General features: G+C 42.7%; 1 protein-coding gene across 1 annotated transcript in view; it reads left to right on the forward strand.

Annotated features, from left to right (window-relative positions):
- The window catches only part of LOC308286572 (fidgetin-like protein 2), a 31654-nt gene extending 5862 nt beyond the window's left edge, over nt 1-25792 (forward strand). Inside the window, exons 3-5 of the mRNA XM_080727647.1 lie at nt 14941-15471; nt 20086-20275; nt 20959-25792. Coding sequence (XP_080583773.1) covers nt 14941-15471; nt 20086-20275; nt 20959-21364 — 1127 coding nt within the window. The 3' untranslated portion in view covers nt 21365-25792. The remainder of the gene's footprint in view (nt 1-14940; nt 15472-20085; nt 20276-20958) is intronic.
- The last annotated feature ends 664 nt before the right edge of the window (nt 25793-26456 follow it).

A 26456-nucleotide genomic window follows, 5' to 3' on the forward strand; every position in this document is an offset into this window, starting at 1 on the left:
GTGTGTGTTTAAGCCCGTAGCCCAATCAGGGACCAGCATTTCTGGCAACGTCATCATTAACAGCCAATGAGGGACCAGCATTCCTGGTGATGCCAGTGGTGATGCCAGTGGCACCTCATGGCGCACTCTGCTGGCGCACAAGTAGGCCATGTATGGCCTAGTTGTGCACGAGGCGCAAGTTGCCACCTCGACAGAGTAACAGTATGTTACACCAAAACTTTATAGACCAAGGTTATTCTCCTCAAAAAACTGACCGACAGTACAAAGGCAGGGCCTTTAGCCAATGAGGAGCAGCGTTCTTGGTGACATCACCACCAACAAGTGCGACCTTATATAAATAACAACAACACCCACATGAAATAGATACTAAAGTATATAAAATGTAGGAGTCTCAGAAGTAATGTTGGAGTGCCCGTTGGGCAGATATTTATGCCCATATATGTTGAAGCGCCTGTTGGTAGATCTTTGTGCCCATACATGGTGTTCATGCGAGTGTTGGAAATAATATGTGTTTTGTTAAGCTTTCGTGTGTATATCTCTGGGTTTAAGTTATACTGTGTTTACTCATATTTGTTCTACTAAAATCGAATCAAACTGGACTGCATTCTGTCGAGGTGCCAACTTGCGCTGTGTTATTTATATCAGGTCGCTCTTGTTGGTGGCGACATCACAGAGAACGCTAGCTGCTGCTCCCTCATTGGCTAAATATACATTACATATAGATACATACATACATACATACAGTGTATCTACAGACAGCACCGAGCAAGTCATTATTCTGTCAATCATATTTCAGTAGATTCCGTGCCAGTGGATCTTCAATGAGCCCATACCAGATTCAGTAGATTCAGTAGATTCCGAGCAAGTCATTATTCTGTCAATCATATTTCAGTAGATTTCGTGCCAGTAGATCTTCAACGAGCCCATACCAGATTCAGTAGATTCCGTACATCTTCATTCGTTTATTGTTTTGTTTGATTGTTTGTTTGTTGGTTTTTCATTGTGTAAAGCGTGCTTTGGGTTCATGAAAGACGCTATATCAATTCAAGCTATTATTATTATTATTATTATTACCCTTATTATATTGTGAGTTTATGTAGGGGTATATTGCCTATTGGTGGTTTGACGATGCATATCTATAGGGTTTCAGTGGTTAACCTATGCTGCTACTGCAGGACTGATGAATATTCTCATAGTATTGATCAGGCTATTGATCAGCGCCAGCTTTAACCAGATTAACACTCTAACATGATTGGAATAATTCATCAGGGATTTTAACCTTGATTTCTTGAGATTCCAAAGAGATTGTTTTACCTATGCATCAATACCACAACGTTAGACATACTCTGTTACAAGTAATAAAGGCTTGTATTCAAAAGGTTACTTGAGTAAAAGTACTAAAGTATTGGTTTTATGTACTTGCGGTGCGTATACTCAAATGTATGAACATTTGGCAAACATTTACAAAATAGCCCACAACGTACCAAAGTGTCAAGTAGAGAAGTGGTTCTCAACCTTTTCAGGCCGCGACCCCCAAAATAATCATACTTTATCTGGGGATCCCCACCCTGACGAGCACTAAGAGTTGAGGCATTACATTTTGTATAACACGGTTCTATTGTGAAAATACCAGATCTACATGCTCACAACGCCTCACATTGCGAGGCGTTGTGAGCATGTAGATCGGCTATTTTCCCAATTTCTGCCTATAATATTTGACAATTTGACCAATGTTTAATTTGTCATTTTAGAGGTATTAAAAAGTCCTTAAATTGTCACTTAAGAAATGTGCATAATACCCTCTACACACTTAAACTTTTTGTTGGTTTGTTTACTGTTGAGAGAGAAAACAATGTTTCACATTAAGTGTTTGGGAACCCCCAAAATAATTTGGGGACCCCCCTGGGTCCCGACCCACAGGTTGAGAACCACCGAAGTAGCGCATCTGCTATATCTGCTGTAGTTAATATACTGCCACTGCTTCATAAAAGACATAAAATACATAAAAGAATATTAGAAAGAATATCAGCTAATATTCAACTTTGATGCATACTACTACTAGTGTTGAATAGTGGCTTTGCTGGTGAGATGATCCCAGATGTGAAACACATCTGACTGTGTCGCGTTAGACTTGAACCGCTTTAACCATTATTTTATGCTTTTAGCTATTGACAAAAGTAACATATATACAAGTATATATAACACTGAGTGATGGGCTGTGAGCTAGTAGATCTGCTATTTTTTTTAATCGATAAAGTCTTTGAATATTTTGACCCGATTCTATAAATGCTTTCTAAATCCTTCTTCTAAATCAGTGGTTCTCAAACATTTTCATGTCAAGGACCCATAAAATTACATGTATTTGGCCGCGTACCCCCATCTCAAAATATGTTGTTTCAGGGACCCCCCAGAAGCAGAGATTTGAGATACAAAAGTTTGCTTTGAAAAATATGCATCCAAAGATTTGCAGATATTTTCACGATTTTTCAAAAATAGCAGATCTACAAGCTGCAAGCTTATATATAGATCTGCTATTTTTCAATAGCCAAGTATAAAATAATTCCAGGTCTTAATGGGTTGAACTGTGTAGAAGGTACAGATAGGATAACATTCAGTAGGAGAGTTGTGTGACATTTACTTGCACACATCTGACACATTCCACCTCAAAAAAACCCTCTCACTGTCACCACACATTGACTGAATAGACATATGCCTTGTATAAATACACGCATGCTCGCACGCACACACGCACGCACGCACGCACGCACACACACACACACACACACACACACACACACACACACACACACACACAACCGTTAGTTTTTTGAGCGGTGGTCACACCGTCTCCATAGCGTGGCCGTGTGTGTAGGTATGTATGTTTGTGTGTTAGTTTGTTTGTATGTGGGTGGGTCTGTATGTAGCCTCAAGCCTGTGTAGTACCTTTTCTGCCCACACATGTTAAGGGAGGGGCGCTGTTGTCCAGGCCACACACACACACACACACACACACACACACACGGGGGGGGGGGGGGCACACACGGGGGGGGGGGGGGGGGGGGGGGGGGCGGGCGGAGAACCACCGCTCAGTTCACACGGGTGTGATTTTTAATCAATTCCTACCTGCTTTACACAAAACAGCAAATGTATATGTGCAGTAAGTGACATTTGTAGTGGAATTTATGTTTCTGTATTGGGTCAGGTCTCCCCATTTCTCTAGCATTGCTGTTACTGAACAAACACTATACTGTAGCAATGATTACTGTCACAATATAGAGCTATTTAACACTGTGACTGAACAAGCAATGATTACTGTCACAATATAGAGCTATTTCACACTGTTACTGAGCAAACGCTCTATAGCGATGAGAATATAGTTCGTTTTAAACCTTTTAACAAAACAGCTTTTGTTTTAAACTTTAAAGCATTAAGACATAAAGACACAGAGCATTAAGAGATAGCAAATAACACACGTTATGATGATAAAAGTGAATGTTTGGTGTTAACACACACAGTGTATCATTATCTATTGTTCCATTAATGACACCCCATGTCACACTGACACGCTAACGGCCGCCTCTCGTTAGCCGCTAGCTAGCAGGAGTGAATGATATGGATCATTAGTAACATGGTGTCAACAACCTGTAATTACACCATCATGAATGACACGCACGCACGCATGCCACACACACACACACACACACACACACACACACACACACACACACACACACACACACACACACACACACACACACACACACACACACACACACACACACACACACACACGTATGTATGTATGTATGCATGCATGTATCTGTCTGTCTGTCTGTCTGTCTGTCTGTCTGTCTGTCTGTCTGTCTGTCTGTCTGTCTGTCTGTCTGTCTGTCTGTCTGTCTGTCTGTCTATCTATTTATCTAACACTGTCATTATTTGTCGTTATTTGTCAGGATTCAACTTCAAAAGCAGCAGATCTATGTGTGCCGCGTTCCGAGCTTGTAGATCTGCTACTTTTGATGCTTTCGTGAGAGAGAGAGAGATATGGAGAGAGGGAGAGAAGGAGAGAGAGAGACCTGGTCAGCTGCAGCCTGATATATGAGTGGACACAATGCAGGGGGGGGGGGGGGGGGGGTTGTGCTGCTTCTGGCACATGCACGTGCGTGTGCGTGTGTGTGTGTGTGTGTGTGTGTGTGTGTGTGTGTGTGTGTGTGTGTGTGTGTGTGTGTGTGTGTGTGTGTGTGTGTGTGTGTGTGTGTGTGTGTGTGTGTGTGTGTGTGTGCACGCTCAGGGATCGGTGGGGGATGGGAGAACTGACCACACAGGCTTCGGACACACAGCTCAGTGTTTGGTTGGAAGAATGAGACGGAGAAAAGAGGACACTAGATTTTTTGGAGAGCTAAGCTCCAACATCTGGTCACATTGGCCAAGCTTTGCGGAGACGCTCAATTTTCCAATATACAGCAGATATACAAGCTCACAGCAAGCTTGTATATCTGCTATTTTTTGGGGGTGCCAGTCACCCCCACAAATGACCCGAGTGTGTATGCCTGTATGTCCTTATGAGCACGGCTTCAACAGCTGCAATACCACAGGGTGACCTATACCTTTGAGTGGCGCTGTTGAGCAGCCTTGAAGGAAATTGACATGGATTTAGCGTTGTTCCTCCACTTCATTTAGCTTAATGACAGAAACTGGGTTTGTTTAGAATAGCCGACGCAAAGATTTAACAAACTGGAAACCCTTCAGGAACGTGCTGTGTTCTAAACACACACTATATTCCACAGTGTGTTGGTCGTAGATTGATAATTGACATTATTGATCCAGACATACATATTCATATTTCTATAAATAGTTCAGCTCACACTGTGGCTTTCTGTCCATGACATGAATGTAAAGATGATTTCAACGAGTCGTTGTTGTTTTTATAACTGGCAGGTCCAAATCATTATAGGTTTCAAATGTTCCCAAAGTTCATAAAAAAAGCTGATCTACAAGCTCACAACATATCGCAATGTGATGTGTTGTGAACTTGTATATTGGCTATTTTCGCCACATGACAGCTCAAAGTATATAAATTAGGGCGTAATACGTGGTTCATTTTGGGGGCGACAGTGGCTCAGGGGTAGAGTGGCCGGTAGAGCGGCTGGATGGCGCGAGGTTCCCAGTCCGATCCCGGGATCCCTCGGAGTTAGTGTGGAAGTGTCCTTGAGCAAGACTTGTAAGAAATGTAATGCACAATCATTGTAAAGCGCTTTATAAATGCACCCTTTACCATTTGGTGGGTGAACTATCTGGTCTGGTACAGTTACTGTACATAGAGCGTAGTCAATGCTTATGTGACAATACACTCCTTATTTACTGTGCAAACAGGGGGAAGAGACAGAGACAGTTTGTTTTGTGTGTGTGTGTGTGTGTGTGTGTGTGTGTGTGTGTGTGTGTGTGTGTGTGTGTGTGTGTGTGTGTGTGTGTGTGTGTGTGTGTGTGTGTGTGTGTGTGTGTGTGTGTGTGTGTGTGTGTGTGTGTGTGTGTGCAGTGTACAGTGTGACTGTTTAACCCTTTCAGCTACAGTGCATTGGTCATTCAATGTGAAAATGTTCAAGAATAACAGATCTACAAGCTCCCAACGTGCGACATCGCAACACTTTGTGAGCTTCTAGATGTCTTATTCGTGACCATTTTTGAATAGGGCTTTAAAAAGTGGATTGGAGTGCAGTAATCATTGCTATAGAGTGTTTGTTCAGTAACAGTGTTAAATAGCTCTATACTGTGATAGTAATCATTACTATAGAGTGTTTGTTCTGTAACAGTGTTATAGCTCTATATAGATATAATCATCTATGGTCTAATGATCTAGGATTTATTTTAATTCGAGTTGTGTTGCACCACTTAATCTTAAGCATTGCTTAACAAATCGGGGATGAAATCCTTCATCTGTGATTAATTCATGGATTAAACTTGTTGTTGTGTGTCCGCCATCTTGGATTTGCCATTTAGATAAACAGGAATAACCTACCCTCTTTAGCCTAATATCATAAGCGCTACTTTTTTTATTCACTTCTGAGAGAATGTGGGCAGGCCTGCAGCCAATAAATATATCATTTTATAACCTCCGTTATACTGTGACACTCGCAGTGACGTTGTGCATGCGCGTATGCGTGTGCGTGCGTGTGCGTGTGTGTGTGTGTGTGTGTGTGTGTGTGTGTGCGTGACCCATATTTTGGCCAGTAGGTGGCGCACATGAGCAGTAGTCGAATTCACCGACTGAAACACGCAGGCGAGGAGGGAGGCGCCGACCGGGTTTCAATGAACAGTCCTCACCTGACCTCCTGCTGTAGGTTAAGCATTGCTTAGGAATTCAGCTGGAATTGAGCCTTGCTCACAAATAAAGATATGACTAGTAACGCTACTTTAGAAAGTAACTCGCTACACGTCACAGGATTACTGCCATTAAAAAAAAGTATTCTGTTATGTTAAAGAGTCACCTTTGAGAAAATTAACTTGTTAGATTACCGACGATTGTACCGTATTTTCCGGACTATAAGGCGCACCGGACTATAAGGCGCACTGTCAATGAATGGTCTATTTTCGAACTGTTTTCATATATAAGGCGCACCGGACTATAAGGCGCACATAATAGACGCTACCGTTGCGTTATGCATCCAACAGATGGAGCTGTGCTAAAGGGAATGTCAATGTCAATGAATGATCCATATATAAGGCGCACTGGACTATAAGGCGCACTGTAGTTTTTTGAGAAAATTAAAGGCTTTTAAGTACGCCTTATAGTCCAGAAAATACATCCCTTTTAAGTGCACTGACATTCAGTTTGGTTAACATCAAATCAAGAGTGCAGCCATACCAGTAGGAATGGGATGATATGAAAATGTACATTCACACACAGATTGTGGAGGAAACCATGCAAGGCACCAACCTTTCCCCCCTGGGAGCAATTAGAGGTTCAGTGTCTTGCTCAAGGACACTTCCACACTAAAGGCCCATTCCCACTGGGCCAGATAACAGATATCTGGAGATATTTCTCCAGATATTTCTCCATGCAAAGTGGATGGTAGATACAGATAAAAAAAAAATTGCCACAGATAAAAGTATCTGTGGCAAATATCTGTGGTAGATATTTTTTTTATCTGTATCTACCATCCACTTTGAATGGAAAAATATCTGGAGAAATATCTCCAGATATCTGTTATCTGGCCCAGTGGGAATGGGCCTTAAAGCTGGTTGCACACTGCACTGCGTGTTTTCCTTGCGTTTTGGAAATCCGAAATCCTCAAAAGCATTTTTCAGACCAAGGAGAGAGAGAGGAGAGAGAGAGAGCAAAGGACCCAGTGGCTACAGTTGCGAAAATCGTAAAAAATCAACCCTGGTCCGAAAATAAATACGAAACGGGCGGCAGTGAGCAAACGTGATTGACATAACATGAGGTTGTTTTTTTTTCTTCACACGCTCCGAAATTCACTCCGATATTCGGCCCGAAAAAAAAAAAAACGCGATCGAACTGGGAACCTAACGGTTGCCATCCTGGTCCACTGCCGCCCCTTAACATGCCATTGGTCCACTGATGTGTGTATGTCAACATCCTATTGGTCCACTGTTGTGGCGTATTGATCTTGAAGTCCTAACGAATACAAATCACCCAATGATACGTGGAACAGCTGATAGGCGTAACTAATCACCACGGTTAAGTGAACACATTATCACTGTGTATACTCGACTCGTAGGTTTAGTCGAATAGACAATGTAAGGAACAATGACTTGCTCCTCACGACACAATGGTTATTATGTGATAAACAACACAACAACACACAAAAAATAGCTGATCTACAAGTGCAATGCCACTGACGCCTTCCAACTTATAGATCGGCTATTTGGGGCTTGTGTGTGTGCGCACGCACACATGCGTAGCAGTGTAACTGTGCAGTGTGTAAATAGATCTCAGGATAGATTCCATACATTCCTCCAGACTGACTCATCCTATGGAGAGATGACCAACACTCTGCCCTGTGTGTGTGTGTGTGTGTGTGTGTGTGTGTGTGTGTGTGTGTGTGTGTGTGTGTGTGTGTGTGTGTGTGTGTGTGTGTGTGTGTGTGTGTGTGTGTGTGTGTGTGTGTGTGTGTGTGTGTGTGTGTGTGTGTGTGTGTGTGTGTGTGTGTGTGTGTGTGGCCTACTTGTATTAATTGAGACCAAAGGTCCCCCAGTATAGCCTACTGTATAATTAGAGACATGATGGACATGGTGAGGCATAGTGAGAAACCATGCAAGGCACCGACCTGTTCAACGGGAGCAACTAGGGGTTCAGAGTCTCGCTCAAGGACACTTCGACACTAAAGGCCAGAACATACTCTCTCCAAAGAGTTCCCACTTTCCGACGGGCAGCTTTCCGAACTATAATTCGGGGTAATGGTTCCGAGTGATGCCATTTTGAAGTTGAACCGGACCTTTCCGACAAAAAGTTCAGTTTCTGAGAGATTATGGACAGGCCTTAACTCTGGGGTAACCCGGGATCGAACTGGGACCCTCACGGTTCTCCATCCGTGTGCGTGCGAACACGTAGCTTAGTGTGTGTGTGCGTTTGAGCGCGTGCATGCTTATTGTGTTAAGTCATGGTTTTAATGCATGCAGCTCTCGCTGCCTCAGTGTTTTTTTTGTAATCCCTCTCCGTCTTCCATCTCTCGTTTTTCACACAACCAAACCAACCCCCATTCCAGCCCTTCCCCCGGCCACACGCTCACTTTCATCTCATTAACCCATAATTGCCCACACACACTGACCATACATTGGCCACCCCTCCCCCAACAACCATGACCTGGCACATATATATGACCGTGTCTCTAGGTAGACATGTGAAGAGAAGGAATGCTGTGTCATTTACATTATCATACTGCGCTGTCGCACAACAATAAATAGCAGAGCTACAAGCTCACGACGCATCATGATGATGTGATCAACTGGGTCTACTGTTTTTGCAGATATTTTTGCATCAATGCCCCCTTTTCACTCAAAGTCACTATTCGACGTTGTTCACCAAAGTCGAATATTCACTTATTTTTATTGTTTTATTGTTTTCTCTTTAAAAAATATATAGTTTATAAAGCTTGGCTAGATAGGAAGTCATAAGAATGAGTTGTCAATGCCCCTGGTGGATGAATTTGTTAATGCTCTATACCAGGGCTTCTCAAACCTTTTTAGGCTGTGACCCCCAAAATAAACATATTTGAAGGGAACACCCACCCTGACAAGCATTTGGAATTGTAGGTATTAGAGTTAATGTGACTCGGTTTCGCAGATAAATATTGTGAAAATAGCAGATCTACATGCTCACAACGCCTCGCGTTGCGAGGCGTTGTGAGCCTCTTGCTTACTTAATATTTGACAGTTTGGCCAGTCCTGTCGAATATTCGACTATTCGAATACTTTGAGGTCGAATAATTCGAATACTAAAAATCACTATTCGTGAATGCCCTAATGCAGGGACGTGCAGAATGTTAGAGAGGCAGGGGCTGAAATTTTTAAAAGGGCCTTTTGATGAAAATATTGAAAATGGATTTCTACACAGTGAGGGTAATTATTTCAACATAAGCTGATGCATTTAGTTCAGGAGAGTTTGGACAAGGCAATTCTCTTGAATGCTAGCTGCCTTCAGGTATGGCATGGAAAGAGGGCATTTGCATTTCTTTCCCCATAGTAAAAACTGCATTCATGGTCTGGAAAGGGCCATTTTCACGGATAAAAGGATGTCCATGTGTGCACGTGCCCATGGAGAAAGACCATTTTGGCGAACGTTTCCCCCAGAATAGCGATGTTGGGATTCAAGTGTTTTAACAACAAAAGCGTCATTTTAACAAAAAATTAAGTGTCATTTACAAAACTGTCATTTTAACAACAAAAGAGTAATGTTTTAAGCTTTAAGCCGCATAGTTTGATTATTGTGATAACATCGTTAATCACAATTATTTTTGACACAGTAATTGTGATACGCAATTTTCATATCGACCCATTCAACCCATCCCTAATCACCATGAAGCCACGCCACCCGATACACATATGAAGCAGAGCCAGGGGCGGCAGTGGCTCAGGGGTAGAGCGGCCACTTGGCAACTGGAAGGTTCCCAGTTCGATCCTGGCTCCCCCAGAGTTAGTGTCGAAGTGCCCTTGAGCAAGACTCTGAACCCTAACTGCTTCTGATTAGCAAGTTGGTGCCTTGCATGGTTTCCTCTGCCATCGGTGTGTGTCTGTGTGGATGTGGGTGTGAGTGGGTGAATGTAATGAATGTGTATCTGAATGTAATGCACAATCTCCGTAAAGCGCATGGGATAAAGGCGCTATATAAATGCACCCATCAGATCAGTGGTCATCGCCATGCTGGCTTGTGGTGGACATTTTTATCAAAATTATTATCTTTTGCCACGGACATACAAAATGAGTACACAAACGCATAAAGAGCTAGCTCTAAATTACCATTACAGCTCTGTAACTCTGAGAGTGTACAGAGTTATGGGGTGTTCTGGAAAATATAACATTTGAGAACCACTACTAGTTGGACTTCTAATATTCTAATATTCAGTGTCGTATTCTGAAGAAAACCTGGAGACTTGACATTCAGTAACTGGGTCTTACATGATCAAAATAAAAACTGAAATATATGGTCAAGGACAAGTTTGTCCATGTACGGATATTGATGACCCCTGAATCAGATATTATCAGGCTGTTAACAGTTAGATACCTAACAGACAGTTATGAATAGAAGAGACATCATCAGATAGTTTTCAGGCTGGCTTAACGCTCATTGTCTCCTGGTAAACCCCAGCAGCCTTGAGCTTGGCGAGGAGCTCTAGATTAAGGTTAGGGTCTCCTTCCCATCCCACCCATTATAATGCCTAACTAAAACCCCCCTCCCTCCCCATTATCCGGATTTCTAAACAGATGTCTAATGCTATAAAGCAGACATGAGCCCTTAGAGAAGTATGTTGTCTGTAGGCTAAAACACTGTTACTGCTCCAATAATGTCTTGGACCTATTGTCATGTTTTTTCCCCCTTTTTTTAAAGATGGGGTGCCATGTTTTTTCCCCCTTAAAACATAACGGAAGACATATTTGCATATTATAACCCCACCCGGTGTTCTATTAGAGTAATGTTAACTCCTTAGCCATATGCAAAACCTCTAGGCCAGTGGGCGCCCCACACCCACTGTCATGTTTTAACCACTTAAAGGGAAACTAGGTAACTTTAAGACATACATTTTTTAGCAGTAATTTCCCTTTATCAGTCACTATATTATTATGCTGGGGTGTTTCCTTGCAGAAAGACACATCCCCTGGCTGTATCTTGGTTCTGTTAATTGCCTCCTTTTAACTTCAAATGGGTTGTGCACTGAGGTAATTGATTGGGCCATACAAGCGTCAAGTGCTCGTTAGTGATCTCTCTAATCAATGAAGGCATCAAAGACAGAGCATGTCATAGAGGGGAGGGGGGGGGGGGGGGGGGTTGTATACTATTAACCTCGCGTCACCAGTCTTACCTAAAGAGGAAAGCCTGGTATTCGTTTACAACAGGCCATTTGATCCGGGCTAGGCGGAAACCACAAGGCCAGACGTAGAGTGGTTTCCGCGCTCCCAGGCTAGTATACTATACACACAGCCTTGCCTAGTTCCCCTCTAAGTAGGAAAGCTGGCCATGGCTGCAAGTCAGATGGTCAGCAGGTCCTGAACCAGCCGTAAGCCCTCTGTGCCTTAATCCATCCTTAGTCTGCTTTCCACACCCTACTGACATGCTTCCCAGGCCAGAGATCACTCCTCCTTCCCTCACCACAGACCACTCCCCCACTACGTTAGAGACACTCCCCCACTACGTCAGAGACCACTCCTCTCACTGTGTTAGCTTAATCCATCCTCATTCTGGTTTTCAGAGACACCACTGTCATGCTTCCCAGCAGGGACGTGCAGAGAATGATAGAGGCAGGAGCTGACATTTCTAAAAGGGCCTTTTGGTGAAAATATCTACAAAAGCAGACCTCCAAGCTCACAATGCTGAGCTTGGAGGTAGGCTATTTTCGGTACTTGATACCACACTGAACTAAGCATAATCAAGTCTATACTGGAGATGTGGCGTAACGGCATGGATTTCTACACAGAGAGGGCAATTCCTTCAACATAAGATGCTGCATTCAAGTTCAGGAGAGTTTGGACAAGGCAATTCTCTTGAATGCTGCCTTCAGGTATGGCATGGAAAGAGGGCATTTGTGTTTCTTTCACCATAGTAAAACTGCATTAATGGTCTGGAGAGAGAGGACACGTTTTACAGATGGATAAAAGGGCAGGGGCTCGAGCCCCCTTTGATGTCTGCACGTGCCTGCTTCCCAGACTGGAGACCACTCCTCCCAATACGTCCCATGCTTCCTAGACCACTCCTCCTTCCCAGACCACTCCTCCCACCAACGATCCTGTTCGTTCCTCTGCCAGTTTGACCTCAAACTGGATTGTTTCCATTTGTCCGTCTCTCTCTCTCTCTCTCTCTCTCTCTCTCTCTCTCTCTCTCTCTCTCTCTCTCTCTCTCTCTCTCTCTCTCGCGCGGGACACAGACGGTAGATTAAAAGTCTTTACTGGACTTATATTATGTCTGGTGTAGATGGTTACAGTCCATGTGTAGAGGTGGGTGTGAGGGGAGTTGACTGAAGCCGAGTGTAATGGACAGGCTCGTCGTGGCCATGCATGCAGTGTGACCGGCGTGAGCAGCATGACCAGTGAGCAGCATGACCAGTGAGTACCGGCCAGTAGCAGCCTGACCAGTGGTGGAAAAAAGTACTCACATATTTTACTTAAAGGGGGCCTGTCACCTAAAGGGTTACTGTCACTTTAAGAATCATCTTAAAAAAACAAGTTCATATTTTTATGATGTCATTGTGGGGATGCGCAATTATAAGCCAATCAAATGTTAATTGTCTGTATAGCCTGACTGTATGACTACTTACTGTACTGGTCAGCCTTTGTTGGGGGGCGAGGGGCAGATTACACTGTGACATGAGCTTCAGACTGTTTCAGGCCGTTTTCAGAGAAGCTCATGTCACAGTGTAATCTGCCCCTCAACCCCTTTAGGTGACAGTACCCCTTTAAGTAAAAGTATCAATACTGCAATGTAGTAATACTCCGTTACAAGTAAAAGTCCAGAATTCAAAATGTACTTGAGCAAAAGTATGAAAGGTTTGGCATCAAAATGTACTTAAAGTACCATAAGTATAAGGACAAAATGTTTGAAAATAGCAGATCTACAAATTTACAACGTGTCATGATGTGACGTGTTGTGTCCTTCTGCTATTTTCAAATAGCCACGCTATACTAAAGAGTTGTATGTATGTGTTGTAATATTATAATTTATATCTGCAAAGCAAATAACGTTTTCAAATAAATGTAATGAAGTAAAAGTACAATATTTGAATCTGAGATGTAGTGGAGTAGAAGTAAAATTATTGGAAATTGGAAATACTCAAGTAAAGCACAAATACCTCAAAATTAAGTAATTAAGTAAATTAAGTACAGTACTTAAGTAAATGTACTTTACACCACTGAGTGTAACACAGCTCTGCTGGGCAATATAATATGAGACTAGATTATGATTTGTTGGACATCGTAAAATGGTGATATGGCATTAAGTAGTGTCTTTTAGTGGACGATTCATTGTCATACAAATGATTGCAAACTACAGCAGGGCAGATATGGCAAGAAATATATACAAAGCCTACTCTAAATGTATAACTCATTGTACCAAAAATCAAAATAAATAATGTACTATGGCCAAAACAGTACATATACTGTACTTGTATAATCTAAACACACAAAGGATTCAAGGTTTTAATTTAATTTATGCTGAATCTATGCCAGGATAAAAGTGTCTAAAAGATTAGAACGGCAAACAGCAAATAGTCTGCCACCAAATTAGCAATTAGCTCAAATAATTGCAATAGGGCGATTATGTAATAATAATTTCATATGGGAAGGTGGATTCAGTATGACTGAAATTATTATGTCAGCCATCAAAGTAATTGTGTGCACTCTTGCGTGCGTGCGAGAGATGAAGCAGGGACCCCTTTGCTGAGAGAGAGAGAGAGAGAGAGGGAGAGAGAGAGAGAGAGAGAGAGATGAAGCAGGGACCCCTTTGCTGAGAGAGAGAGAGAAAGATGAAGCAGGGACCCCTTGTTGTTCCAGAGACCTCCAGAAGCCAGTGGCGTCAGTTCAGAAAAAGCTAAGGTATGGCAACATGACTGGTGTCTTGCACGCGCGTGAAGACACCAGTCATGTTGCCATACCTTAGCAACAGGCGTGAAACATTTATTTTAAGAAGTACATTCTACTTTTGTTTCTACGGTTTCTTGGGCTGGATATGGCAGCCTGGAACGGTTGTTCAAGTGCAGCTAAACTTGGCATGTTAGTAAACGTGCCACAATTAACAATAATGAATTGCACCTGTGCAGCTGACCTGCAGAACCTGGGCATATAACATTTTGTCAAGATGGGGAGAATACAAGTGTGGAGAATATCATTATAATACCTTGTTAAAGTGACCATTTAGTTAAATGTTGCATTTGTAGTTATTTTACTGTAATTTAACAGGATGGGATCTCGTGGATCTGTGAGTGACAGGCAGGAAGGAGGGGCTGGGATCCCTGCTCAGGATGAGAGGATTACTGGCGGAGGAGGGATCACTTCATTTAGGGATCAACAACATGTGGAGGGTTTAGACTGCCATCTGGTGGCCATGAGGGGAACGTGGCACAGCCTGGCTGCCTATTACTGCCATTAAATCCACCATGGCACACGCGGAGCACACACACACACACATCAGTGGTTAATCGGTGTAACTGTACAGGACCTTGCAACATTGTTTCAAAAGGTGCTTTATAAATAAAATCTTCTCTCCCGGTGTGTCAGGTCTATTGAAGATGCACTGGTCTCCTGAGGAGCACAGCGCCCCCCAGCTGTCCCCGTGGGCCGAGCAGCACCTGGACGTGTCGTCCACCACGTCGCCCCCTGGAGGCCACGCCCACCACAAGCACCACGGCGACGCCTACGGCGGCGGCGGCTCCTCCTCCTCCTCTGGCGCAGGCCGCCGCCCCCTCCCCGCCGGCTCCACCCCCTCCTCCGGCTACCCGTGGGCCAGCGACGACATCTCGGCGCTCACCGCCTCCTCGCTGCTCAAGCGCTACGCCCAGAAGTACTCCGGCCTGGAGCTGATGCCCTACGGCGACCCGCGGGGGTCCTCCGAGCCGGCACCGTACCTGAAGAGCGAGGCGGAGCCCTGGGGTGGAGCCCCGGGGGAGTGCTACCCCGGGCTGGAGGCCTTGGCGGGGGGCGGAGCGGCGTCGGACACGGCCTACAGCGGCGGCTCCTGCAGCTCCGTCTCGCCTCAGGACTCCTCCTACCCTCCCGTGTACAACGTAGGCTCCGCCTACCTGCCCGCAGGTAAGCTCCGCCCCTCACGGCAAGGCCAGGCAACTTTATTTACACGGCACCTTTCATACGTCGAGGCAATTCAAAGTGCTTTACAGAATAAAAAAATACATTCAGAGTGCAACAATGCACTTAAAAAAAAACATATAATACATACAATTAAAATAAGATAAAAGAGTATATCAATCATGGGGCGAGTAAGCATTGTTAAAGAGGTGGTGTTAGTTTCGTACTTTTTCTGTTTTGTATTAGAGGATGACACGGGAGTGGATTTTCACTCCTGTCCCGTCCCACTCCCGCAAAAATAATCCTGTCCCAACCCAATCCTGGGCCAGAGTAAAAAAATAAATCCCGTCCTGTCCCACTCCTGTACAATGACTCCTGGTCCCATCCCGCTCCTGGTCAAAATCACTCCCGTTCACATCCCGCTCCCGAAAAAAAATAAAACAATAAAATCGTGCAGATGTTTTTCTATTTTGATCCATATTATATTTGATATCATGTTTATTATTATATAATGTATAATTTTATAATGTTCGCAGTTCAAAGACCTCACTTTCCTGTGCAATTTATTTCTGCGATTTGATGAACTGGTCTGGGATGATTCCCGCTCCTGCCCACTCCTGTTGATTTTCATTCCTGTCCCGTCCCGATCCTGGCATTAATACAAATTTGACTGTTGACTCCGCGATTTGGAAATGGTCCCGCAATACAGTCTGGTGCATTGAAAGAAGAACGATGAGTACCGGTTAAAGCGGAAGTGAAGCCTCCTCGTCACTTCCCTTTCCGTCTCACATCGCACATATTTATCATTATATAAATAAAAATCATATAAGCATGTTTAGCTTGCTGCTTAGCAGAAATGACATTTTAAAATATATTTTCTTGAACGGTAATGCCCGTTTCCATTAATCGCTGTTCGGGAGCTGCTGTTCCAGACTCTATATAACATTCAGAGATTGTGGAATAGTTGTCTGGCTACGCGAGACTAACATTACTCTAATGCAAATTTGCCTTCGCTGTGTATTTTTCGTTTCTTCCTGAAAGTCAAAAGGCCCGATTGAAAAACACTGATTTACTGATATCATAAACTCATCCCTCGATCCCCTTTTACCATACACCCAACACTGTGGGTGTGGCCAACTTCAGCTGGGTCACCACCCACCAGGCGTACTTAATGAACTCTTTCTGTACACCTTTTTGGAAAAGAAAATCCTCCTCCTAGTGTAATCATAAATACCTGGTCATCATGTTTTAGGGGGAGAAATCATGGGAACCCATCTTTAAATAAATAGGTTTTTAGCTTAGTCTTAAAACCGCTATGGTTTGGGATTGTCTGATGTAACCTGGAATATTGTTCTAGGTTTGTGGTGCATAGTGGTGAAAGGCTGCTTCACCATGTTTTGTTCCAACTGTGTGAACAATTAGTTGGCCAGTCCCAGATGACCTGAGGGTTCATATGGCTTCAGCATGTCTAAAGGTGGCTCTCCACCAAACAGACTATACTGCCAACTGCGTCCAACTGCTTCAAACTGCTAGTATGTTGTAGTCTGCTGGCATTAGTTGGCAAACTTTGCATTTAAAAGTCGGGCGACGGAACATTCCATTCAGATGACCACTCGGTAGCCTGCAGCGCTCGTCTGGCAGTGTTGCCAGGTCTGCTTATTATAAGTGATGTTGGTCTTGTTTTCCTGTAAAGTCGCTTGTAAACATTCATAGTTGCGGGTTGCTTTTGTTTGGGCTTGTTTCTGATTTGGGCTTGCTTTCAAGATTCTTTTAGAATATAGCTAATGTAATAGGCATCAAGTGGTGAAACTAAACATGAACATAGCGCATTAGCGCTAGTCATGGTGATTCAGATCAATTGCTCCAGCCACCGAGGAGAAACGGGCATGCAGACAGACACTCAGACAGACATTCTGAAAATGATCTGTTGGATTGTATCTAAAACTAGGGATACGTACAGTATATGTACGATAGGCTGTTGTAAGCTTTATAGCTTCAGCCTATTCCTTTTGATCACCTCTAACAGTGCTACTGTTTTTTTGTGCTTCTGTTGATGTATGATTTGAAAAATGTATGATTGATACTGTGAGAAGATGATCAAATAAACTAAACTAAACTCTAAACTGACATCCTATAGTATAGTTTCAATGTACAGATTAGGCCTATAGATTTTTGTAGTATCAAAACCTCCACCGGCCGTCCGTCGGTCGGTCGGTCGGTCGGTCACACGTCACACGTCACACCTTTGCCCTGCTCATATCTCCGCATCAGTATGACATCACACTGCTGACATCAGTATGACATCTCACTAAGTCTGACCTCACAAGCCCCATATTTGGACACGAACAACATATAACTCCATATGTTAAACAGTTGGTTGCTAGGGTAAAAAACATGGTTGCTATGGTAAACAGCTGGTCTCAATATATTGAATCCACTTTCACGATGTAAAGTCCAGTTCAACATTTCAAACACATAAATCAGCCATGCCCAAATATAGATTTTACGGGTTTACATGCTTACTCAGTTATTCGTTATGTGAAAGTCCTATGATGTCTATGATATCTGACATCATCATACATACATTCCCTTTTATGCCCATAAATGGAGATCCCCTCTGTAGAACCAGCCACTGACATCACTGTAATGTCAGGGGAACCAAATCCCTTTTATGCCCATATATGGAGATCCCTGTGATGCCAGGGGAACCAAATCCCTTTTATGCCCATATATGGAGATATGGAGATCCCCGTGTTGCCAGGGTAACCAAATCCATTTTATGCCCATATATGGAGATCCCTGTGATGCCAGGGGAACCAAATCCCTTTTACGCCCATATATGGAGATCCCTTATGTCATCAATATTAAGCCCATATCTGTGAATATCTATGGGTACCAGATGTCTCCATATATGGTTAAATGGTCCGATATACATCACTGGCCAGAAGACCAAGAAATGGTGCAACCTCGCCCTTTGCTTTTCTCCCTTAGGCATCTTACTGGTAGGTAGTTTAATGAGGAATGCAGTATGGTGGTAGGTAGGTAGTTATGGCCTTTGATGTAAGATTTTCACTTTCTAGGATAACTATATTTGCTATTCCCAGATGATGCCCTTTTAGGGTACCCCTCATGCCCATATATGGAGATCCCCAGGCTTTACTAATTAACATAAGTTTTATGCCCATATATGGAGATCATTGTCCCAATGTCATCAGATATATGGGCATAAATGGACACAGGCAAACTAGATGGGCTGTATGGATATCCAGATGTGTGATGTAAGTGTTTTATTCCAAATGTGGCACCCCACAGACATATTTCCAGAAACAAAATCCCTTTCATGCCCATATATGGAGATTTCTGATGTCATCAATCCCAGGCCCTGTAAAAAACATGGTTGCTATGGTAAAACGTTGGTTGCTAGGGTAAACAGTTGGTTGCTAGGGTAAGAAAACATGGTTGCTATGGTAAACAATTGGTTGCTAGGGTAAACAGTTGGTTGCTAGGGTAAAAAAAACATGGTTGCTGTGGTAAACAGTTGGTTGCTAGGGTAAACAGTTGGTTGCTAAGGTAAAAAACATGGTTGCTATGGTAAACAGTTGGTTAGTAGGGTAAACCTTCAATGATTTTGACATCTTGTTACTAATCTGTCGGTAGATAATGCCGGTCTTATATAAGGGTCATTTGTGTACGGTGTGATGTCATACTGATGTCAGCAGTGTGACAGGAGATAAGCGACCAACGGTCGCTTATCTCCCGATTAGGGAGTCTTACTGGTTATTCTACTGCTAGACTGATGATGAGGTTCTTATTTAACTACGATTATAGATGACTATTTCTATGCATTTGATGTATTACCTTGTGTTGTCCTATTATTTGTAAGTCGCGCTGAATGAAGAGTGTCTGCTAAATGCCTACAGTACGTTGTAATTGTAATTGCACGTTAGCAGATCTACAGACCTACAATGTGAGCTTTTACGGCTGTAGGTCAGCGACAAATTGTGAGCTTGTATGTCTGATATTTCTGACGTGCGACAAAATGAACGACACTTCAACCTAACATGTGATTGGTTGTCTGCAGGTTACCGCCCCCGGTAGGGCATTCACCAAATATTAGAATATTTGAATATTCAGTCACTATTCGACGTTGTTCACTTTTCTTTATTTATTTTTTATTGGTTTCTCTTTAAAAAATATATACTGTAGTTTATAAAGCTTGGGTCAATGCCCCTGGTGGATGCATTTGTTAATGCTCTATACCAGGGGTTCTCAAACCTTTTTAGGCTGTGAACCCCAAAATAAACATATTTGAACTGGGGACCCCCACCCTGACAAGCACTTGGAATTGTAGGCATTACATTTAATGTGACTCGGTTCCACAGATAAATATTGTGAAAATAGCAGATCTACATGCTTGCGAGGCGTTGTGAGCATGTAGATCGGCTATTTTCACAATGTTCGCCTCTTGCCTTACTTAATATTTGACAGTTTGGCCAGTCCTGTCGAATATTCGACTATTCGAATACTTGGAGGTCGTATAATTCGAATACTAAAAATCACTATTCGTGAATGCTCTAGCCCCCGGTCCAGTAATACTAACGTGTGATTGGTTCTCTGCAGGCTACTGCCCCCAGCCCAGCTACAGCCCCAGCTCAGCGGTATATAACTACCCTCCAGGGTGCTACGCTCCACACCCCCAGACCTACAGCCACCCCAGTGCCTCCTACCTAAGTGCCCCCCCTCCCCCACCCCTGGGCCCCCGGCCCACCGTGGTGGGGGGGAGTGGCTACGGTTACTCCTCCCACACAAGGTATGTTTTTGTTTTGCTTTTTTGCATTTTTCATTTCACGATAATAATATTTCATATCCACCCCAAACTGACAAAGCTGACAAAAGACCTACGAACTAAAACTTAAGGGACCATTTTCTCCATTATTCTAGTCAGTTGTTTTCAGTCTGTTGTAAACAACTACATTTCCAGTTAGGTATCTTCAGATCTTTATCGTTCAGAGCTATTTCTTGGACAACAGGAACATTGACAGCCACATTTAAATGTTTTCCTCCTGAAACTCACTGGCCTTAAAGATTCTTCTGTTGTTAACTTGTACAAACAATACACACACTTTTGTTTTTACCCTCTAATGCTGTTCACGGGTCATTTTGGGGGATATTTGGTTTAAAAAACAATACTAATATAAATTTTAACTTAACAAATCATCAACTTATATTGACTTTTGTCTCAGTTCCAAACAATTCATATGACGCAAAGAGGAAATCATTTTTTCCCCCACGCTTGACTCGCTGATGACACGCGTGCGAATGTATTACATGGAGGTACAGATGTCCCTATAGCGCCACCTATCCTGTATTACATGGAGGTACAGATGTCCCTATAACGTCACCTATCCTGTAATACATGGAGGTACAGATGTCCCTATAGCGCCACCTATCCTGTTACCTTTAATAAACTAGTAATAACCCTTCTCCCTACAGCCTTGGTGGTGGTGGCGGGGGAAGCCATGAAGGGGGCGCTCCGCTGAAGCGCAAGGCCTTCGAAATGTCGGAGGACGCCGGGGAGGACGGCGGCGTCTTAGACGAGGACGGCTCGCGGTACAGGAAGTATGGCAACGGCCACAAGAGCCACGGCGACAATGGGCATCCGGGCAACAACGGGCACTACGACATGGGCAGCCCCCCCGGGCCCCCCGCGGACCCCCAGCAGGCCTACGAGTCCGCAGGAAAGCCCCTGATGTCACCCCCGTACGGCGGGGCGGGGGATTACAGCCCGTCTGGCAGGGAGAGCGGGGCGGGTGAGCAGCAGCAGCACGGCTTCCCGCCTCAGCAGAGGATGAGCGGCAAGATGCCCGCAGCGCACAAGGACCCCACAGGAGGGTGCTGATGAGCAACTGGGCCTTAAGAGAGAGTTTTCTTTCTTTTTCTTTCTTACAGCGACCCAAACGAACAAACGACAGGAGGCCAAGTTATTTAACCAGAGGAGCGGAGGAGGGCACAAGACTGGCGACTCCTGCTTTATTTTATTTTTTATTTTTAACGTTTTCTTTACTCAACGTTTCTCCCAAAGAGGTCCCGTGCAGGGACAGCGTGCTTCGCCCTGCAAGGCTACGGTGAAAGGCTTGTGTTTTCTTCATCCTACTCAGATGGACAGACGGCGCTAAGATGGTCTAAAAACAGTTCGAAAGCCGATTCGTACTTCATGGCGTGGCAGTGTTGTAGTGCACTGAACATGGCCAAACGACAGGCTCACCAACGCGCTGCGGACGCAACACCTCGTGAGCTTCATGAACGCTGTGCGATGCAAAGAGCATAAATAAATAGGCTCTGTGCACAGCGGCCATATTGGAAAGAAGCTGGGCCTCTTCCTTATTTCCTTCACAGGTGCTACCAATGATACTGATGAAGGCTCTGTTCCATTTAGTGTAGCACAGTGTTTCTCAAACTTTTTAAATTTCAAGCAAATCCATAACTCTGACCCGTAAAAGTCCATTTGGAACCCTCTCTAGGAACCATGAGGGTCCCTGGACCACACTTTGAGACCCACTGCTGCAGCAGCCTGAGCCTTCATTAATGTCATTGGTAACACTGACTCTGTTTGAGCAGAATGGAACAGAGCCTTCATTAGTGTCATTGATAACACTGACTTTGTTTGAGCAGAATGGAACAGAGCCTTCATTATTGTCATTGGTAACACCGACTCTGTTTGAGCAGAATGGAACAGAGCCTTCATTAATGTCATTGGTAACAACGACTCTGTTTGAGCAGAATGGAACAGAGCCTCATTATGGTCTAATTGGTAAAAAAAACCTGTGAAGGAAGTAAGGAAGAGGCCCATTTTTCCTAACAATATGGCAGCCGTGCACGATTGTCTCTCTCAGGATGCTATTTATCTCCTTACCTGCTGCTGTGGCGCTGATGTTGGCGTCGGGCGTCGCCATGTAAAAGGCTGGGGTTATAACGTAAAAGGGCCTTCGACTGCAATACCTCCGACCAGAACACTTAACACAAACTAAGAAAAGAAAAAACTAAGAAAACAAACATTTCAGACCAAAAAAAACGAGGAGAGCAATAAAGTGAAATGTTGTGACGACGGCCATATTTTACTCCAGCACAATCACTGCTACTTTATACGAGCTGACTCTTTAGTACCTCACCTGACTGTGAGAAATGAATGTTAACCCCTCTCACACAGACTCGCCCCGCCCCCTTTTATTCTCTTTACTTGATCTTATATTATCTTTATTTTGTTTTATTTTCACTTATATCATCACTGTTTCTTTGTCTTTTATTTTGTTGTTGTTGTTGTTTTTATTTATTTTTTAATCTTCACTACTTTCAGTCTTTCAGTTAACGTTGTCTCAACTTCTAGGCTAAGCCCTCGTCTAGGCTAAGCCTAGCCGTTGACCAAACGTTCACTTTTAGACCAGTTATAACTCGCTTTTAGACGGACGTCTAATCGCAGACTATGGCTCACCGGGAAAGGATTTGAACGTCGTTCTAACCGTTGAGGCAGGATTGTCTCCAAACTAAGTGTTGCTATTCACAATTCACATACAGACGTTCAAGCTCTAATCCTGCAAAAAAGAATAAAAGGTACATTTTCAAAAGGATGCACTTTTTATCGTAATGCCAGCTACAACCTGTAATCTGCGCTAATTTCTAAATAAATAGAATTCGGGGCAAAAGTAAAAACATAACCAATTTACATCCCATTGATCTGGGACTTCATGTGGCCAGTCAGTCAAGATTTCCGAACATAGCCTGTCCACAAGCTTTTTGGATTTTTTTACATTTTCTTTTATCACCACGATCTAATATTACCGGCACAATATCGAGGTATTTGATAAGAAAATGTTATAATATTTGATTTTGTCCACACCGCGGCCCCAGCCCTATTGGGCATCGCTCTCCATATTACGTTGGACATTCATTTACATTCAAATGGAAATCTACCATTCTTCTTACTATTTCTTTTTTTTTATATCCTTTTCTTTTTCTTCTTTTGCCTCTCAAAAGAGTGATTTATAGTCTTGTTATTGAATACTCAGGAAGAATATTGTTACCTCAAATTGAAAAAAAAAAATAATAATAACAAGAAAAATAAGAATGTATGTGGAATTTACCTTAGGGTGTTTTTGTAGGAAGCTTTAAGGAGGAGGATTCTGGGTAATGGAGTCTTTGTGGCTTTGTTGAAGATGAACATGCCTCTGTTGCTGGTCGGAAACCTCGTACGTACATGTTTGTATTTTCCTGAGTCAACACTCTACTTCCTCATACCAGAGTGTTGCACTAAAGTAGAGAAAATAGCTTGTAGATTAGATGGGCTGTTGTCACTAAAAATGACTTCTTTTTTAAATAATACAAGTAACTGTTTTGGACGTACAAGGTTTCCGCCTGACAGCATCGATACACTTCAGGGAAATAACAAACCTATATTATATTATATTATATATTATAGGGCATTTATTATCAACAAACACGCACATTCACGAAAACATGCGTGTATAGAACACACACACACACACACACACACACACACACACACACACACACACACACACACACACACACACACACACACACACACACACACACACAGCCTGATAGCTCTGGGAAAAGAAATAAACTTGAGGTAGTTTTCTTTTCAACCAAGGCCTGAAATGTTGAATGTAATTCTGATATATTTTGTAAGGACAATACATGCCATTATGTACATCGACGATGTTTTTAGATATATTAGACATATTTTCTTCATGTATAGATGTATTTCTCGTTATCGTAGCTAGCGGAGGGGAAAAAAAGAGGACATTTTCTTTTTTTTAACGGACAAACCGACGACAACGGCAAAGCATTCTTGATGGACAGACATGGAGAAACGACATATCAAGACGACGTACAAACACAGATATCATAGATTAGATTTATTATTGAATGTCTTAACTGTGTTGAACTGCATTCTTAATAGTCCTTAGTGCTCTTTAGCCAGGCATTATAGTGTGGTGTTCCATTGCCCTGTCAGTATTAAATACACAATATGTAGACTAGTACAGCTGAAAGCCGCACTATGTGAACTTAACTCTTCTACCCCCGCATTTGAACCCGGTTTCCTGTATGCACAAGTGCCGAGATGCTTTACCATTGAGCTAATAGAGCCACATGCCTGCTTGCTCAGGGGATAAATTGTATCAGAACCTGTGTCTAGAGGTGAGACACGATCTAAACCTCTCAGTAGAAGACAAAACCATACGGATTGGACAAAATTACATTTAATTCCCCAAAGAACAAGTGACATAGTGCTGCTATAAAGAGAGCATCATCGACTCTCCTTGGATCATCGGGTAGCCTCCTTGCATCATCATATTTCATCTTTTGATAAATTAATCCCCTATTTTATGCGAACGCCATGATTTATAATAACATGCTCAACTTAGGGACGCTGTAAGTGGCGGCTGTGGGGTTTTATAAAACAAGAATAATTTGAGTGAATATTATGATACTGAACATCAGTAGAATATTATGACGATATATAAAACTGAACACTTCAAGAAGTGTTCCATATGTCTGTCACGTCTTAGCTTTTTTGAATGTCAAAATCAAACTATTGCTTAATTGGTGAAGAATAAAATATTTCTTTTGACAAAACGTATCTATAAAAAAATAAGTCAGGATCAGGAAAATAATGTATATATATATATATATATATATATATATAAATATAAATGGTAATTGATTAAGGAGGTTAACAATAAGTGATGAATTTTTTTCTCCTCTCCTCCTTGGCATTCTAGGAACCAGCGCTTATATTTAGCTCTACATCTGAATGCTCTTCTATTCTACCGCAAATAATTATGTTCAATAAAACAGTGGTTCCCGAAGTGGGATCCGGCGGGGACCCCCAGGGGTCCGTGAGGGTGTTCCCTGGGGCTCCCCAGTTAGATGATAACTGTTGAAATGTGAATAACAATATACAGTATTATTTACCTGGCTTATTTCATGTCATAGCTCCTTGACATCATGTGATAAAAAATATGAATAAGATTCACTGAAGTGAAAGAACAAAGATATATCACAGACCCAACCAGAGTTGAGTTTGTCCAAAAAAAATGAGGGATTTCAACGTTTTATCTTTGTAATTTCAGTAGTTTTTACTGTCGTTATCGTTATCTTGTAGTTTCTCTGTAACCATTTCTACCTCATACTTTGAAGAACATATTTTGAACATGGAAGTTATGTATTTCATGTTCATTTCACGTCAGTCATAAAAGGAGCAAAAATGTTGAGAATTCTTGAAGTTGTTATAGTCTACCTCAAAAAGGACTGTCCTTTGAAAGAACATTGATTCATGGAAATAAAGATATTATACCAAACACTCACTGTCTTTTATGTTTAACATATAGTGTATATTCTGTAGTGTGTTGATATGAGTGGGCGTAATCCCCTACAGTTACAAGTTACTTGCTAAAAATTTTAGTCAGTAATGTAATCCGATTACCACAATTTAAAAAGTAACTACTAGTTACTTTCTGTTACTTTTGGATTACTTTTAAGCAAAACTCAATTTATAGATAAAACAAGTTTTACCATTGATAACCGAAAAAGGCGTTGGCTGAAGCCGAAGCTTAATTTGTGCCTACCCTTTAACAAAACAAAACTAAAACAAAGAAAAACTGCTGTGGGCACTGGTGGCGTGTTCTCTCCTCTGCATCATCATTGCCCATACCCTAGGTTGGCAAAAGGGCCTTTCTGTGTGGAGTTTGCATGTTCTCCCTGTGTCTCCGAGGGTAGGTACACTCACAAAAACAGGCAGTAATCCTGGTCTCTATACTGCCTCCCCCTAGTCAGCTGCATGGGCGCCTGATGGAGAGGAAAGGAACTGGTTGGAATAACGTGTTCCTTCCACACGCAGCCGCGTAATCTCTCCCCTTTCAGTTGAAAAGAAGCGACTTGGACTCCTCATGCATAGAAGGAAGCACAAG

This window comes from Nannobrachium achirus (genome assembly GCF_963921795.1).
Source record: "Nannobrachium achirus genome assembly, chromosome: 6".
In the NCBI taxonomy this organism is placed as follows: domain Eukaryota; kingdom Metazoa; phylum Chordata; class Actinopteri; order Myctophiformes; family Myctophidae; genus Nannobrachium; species Nannobrachium achirus.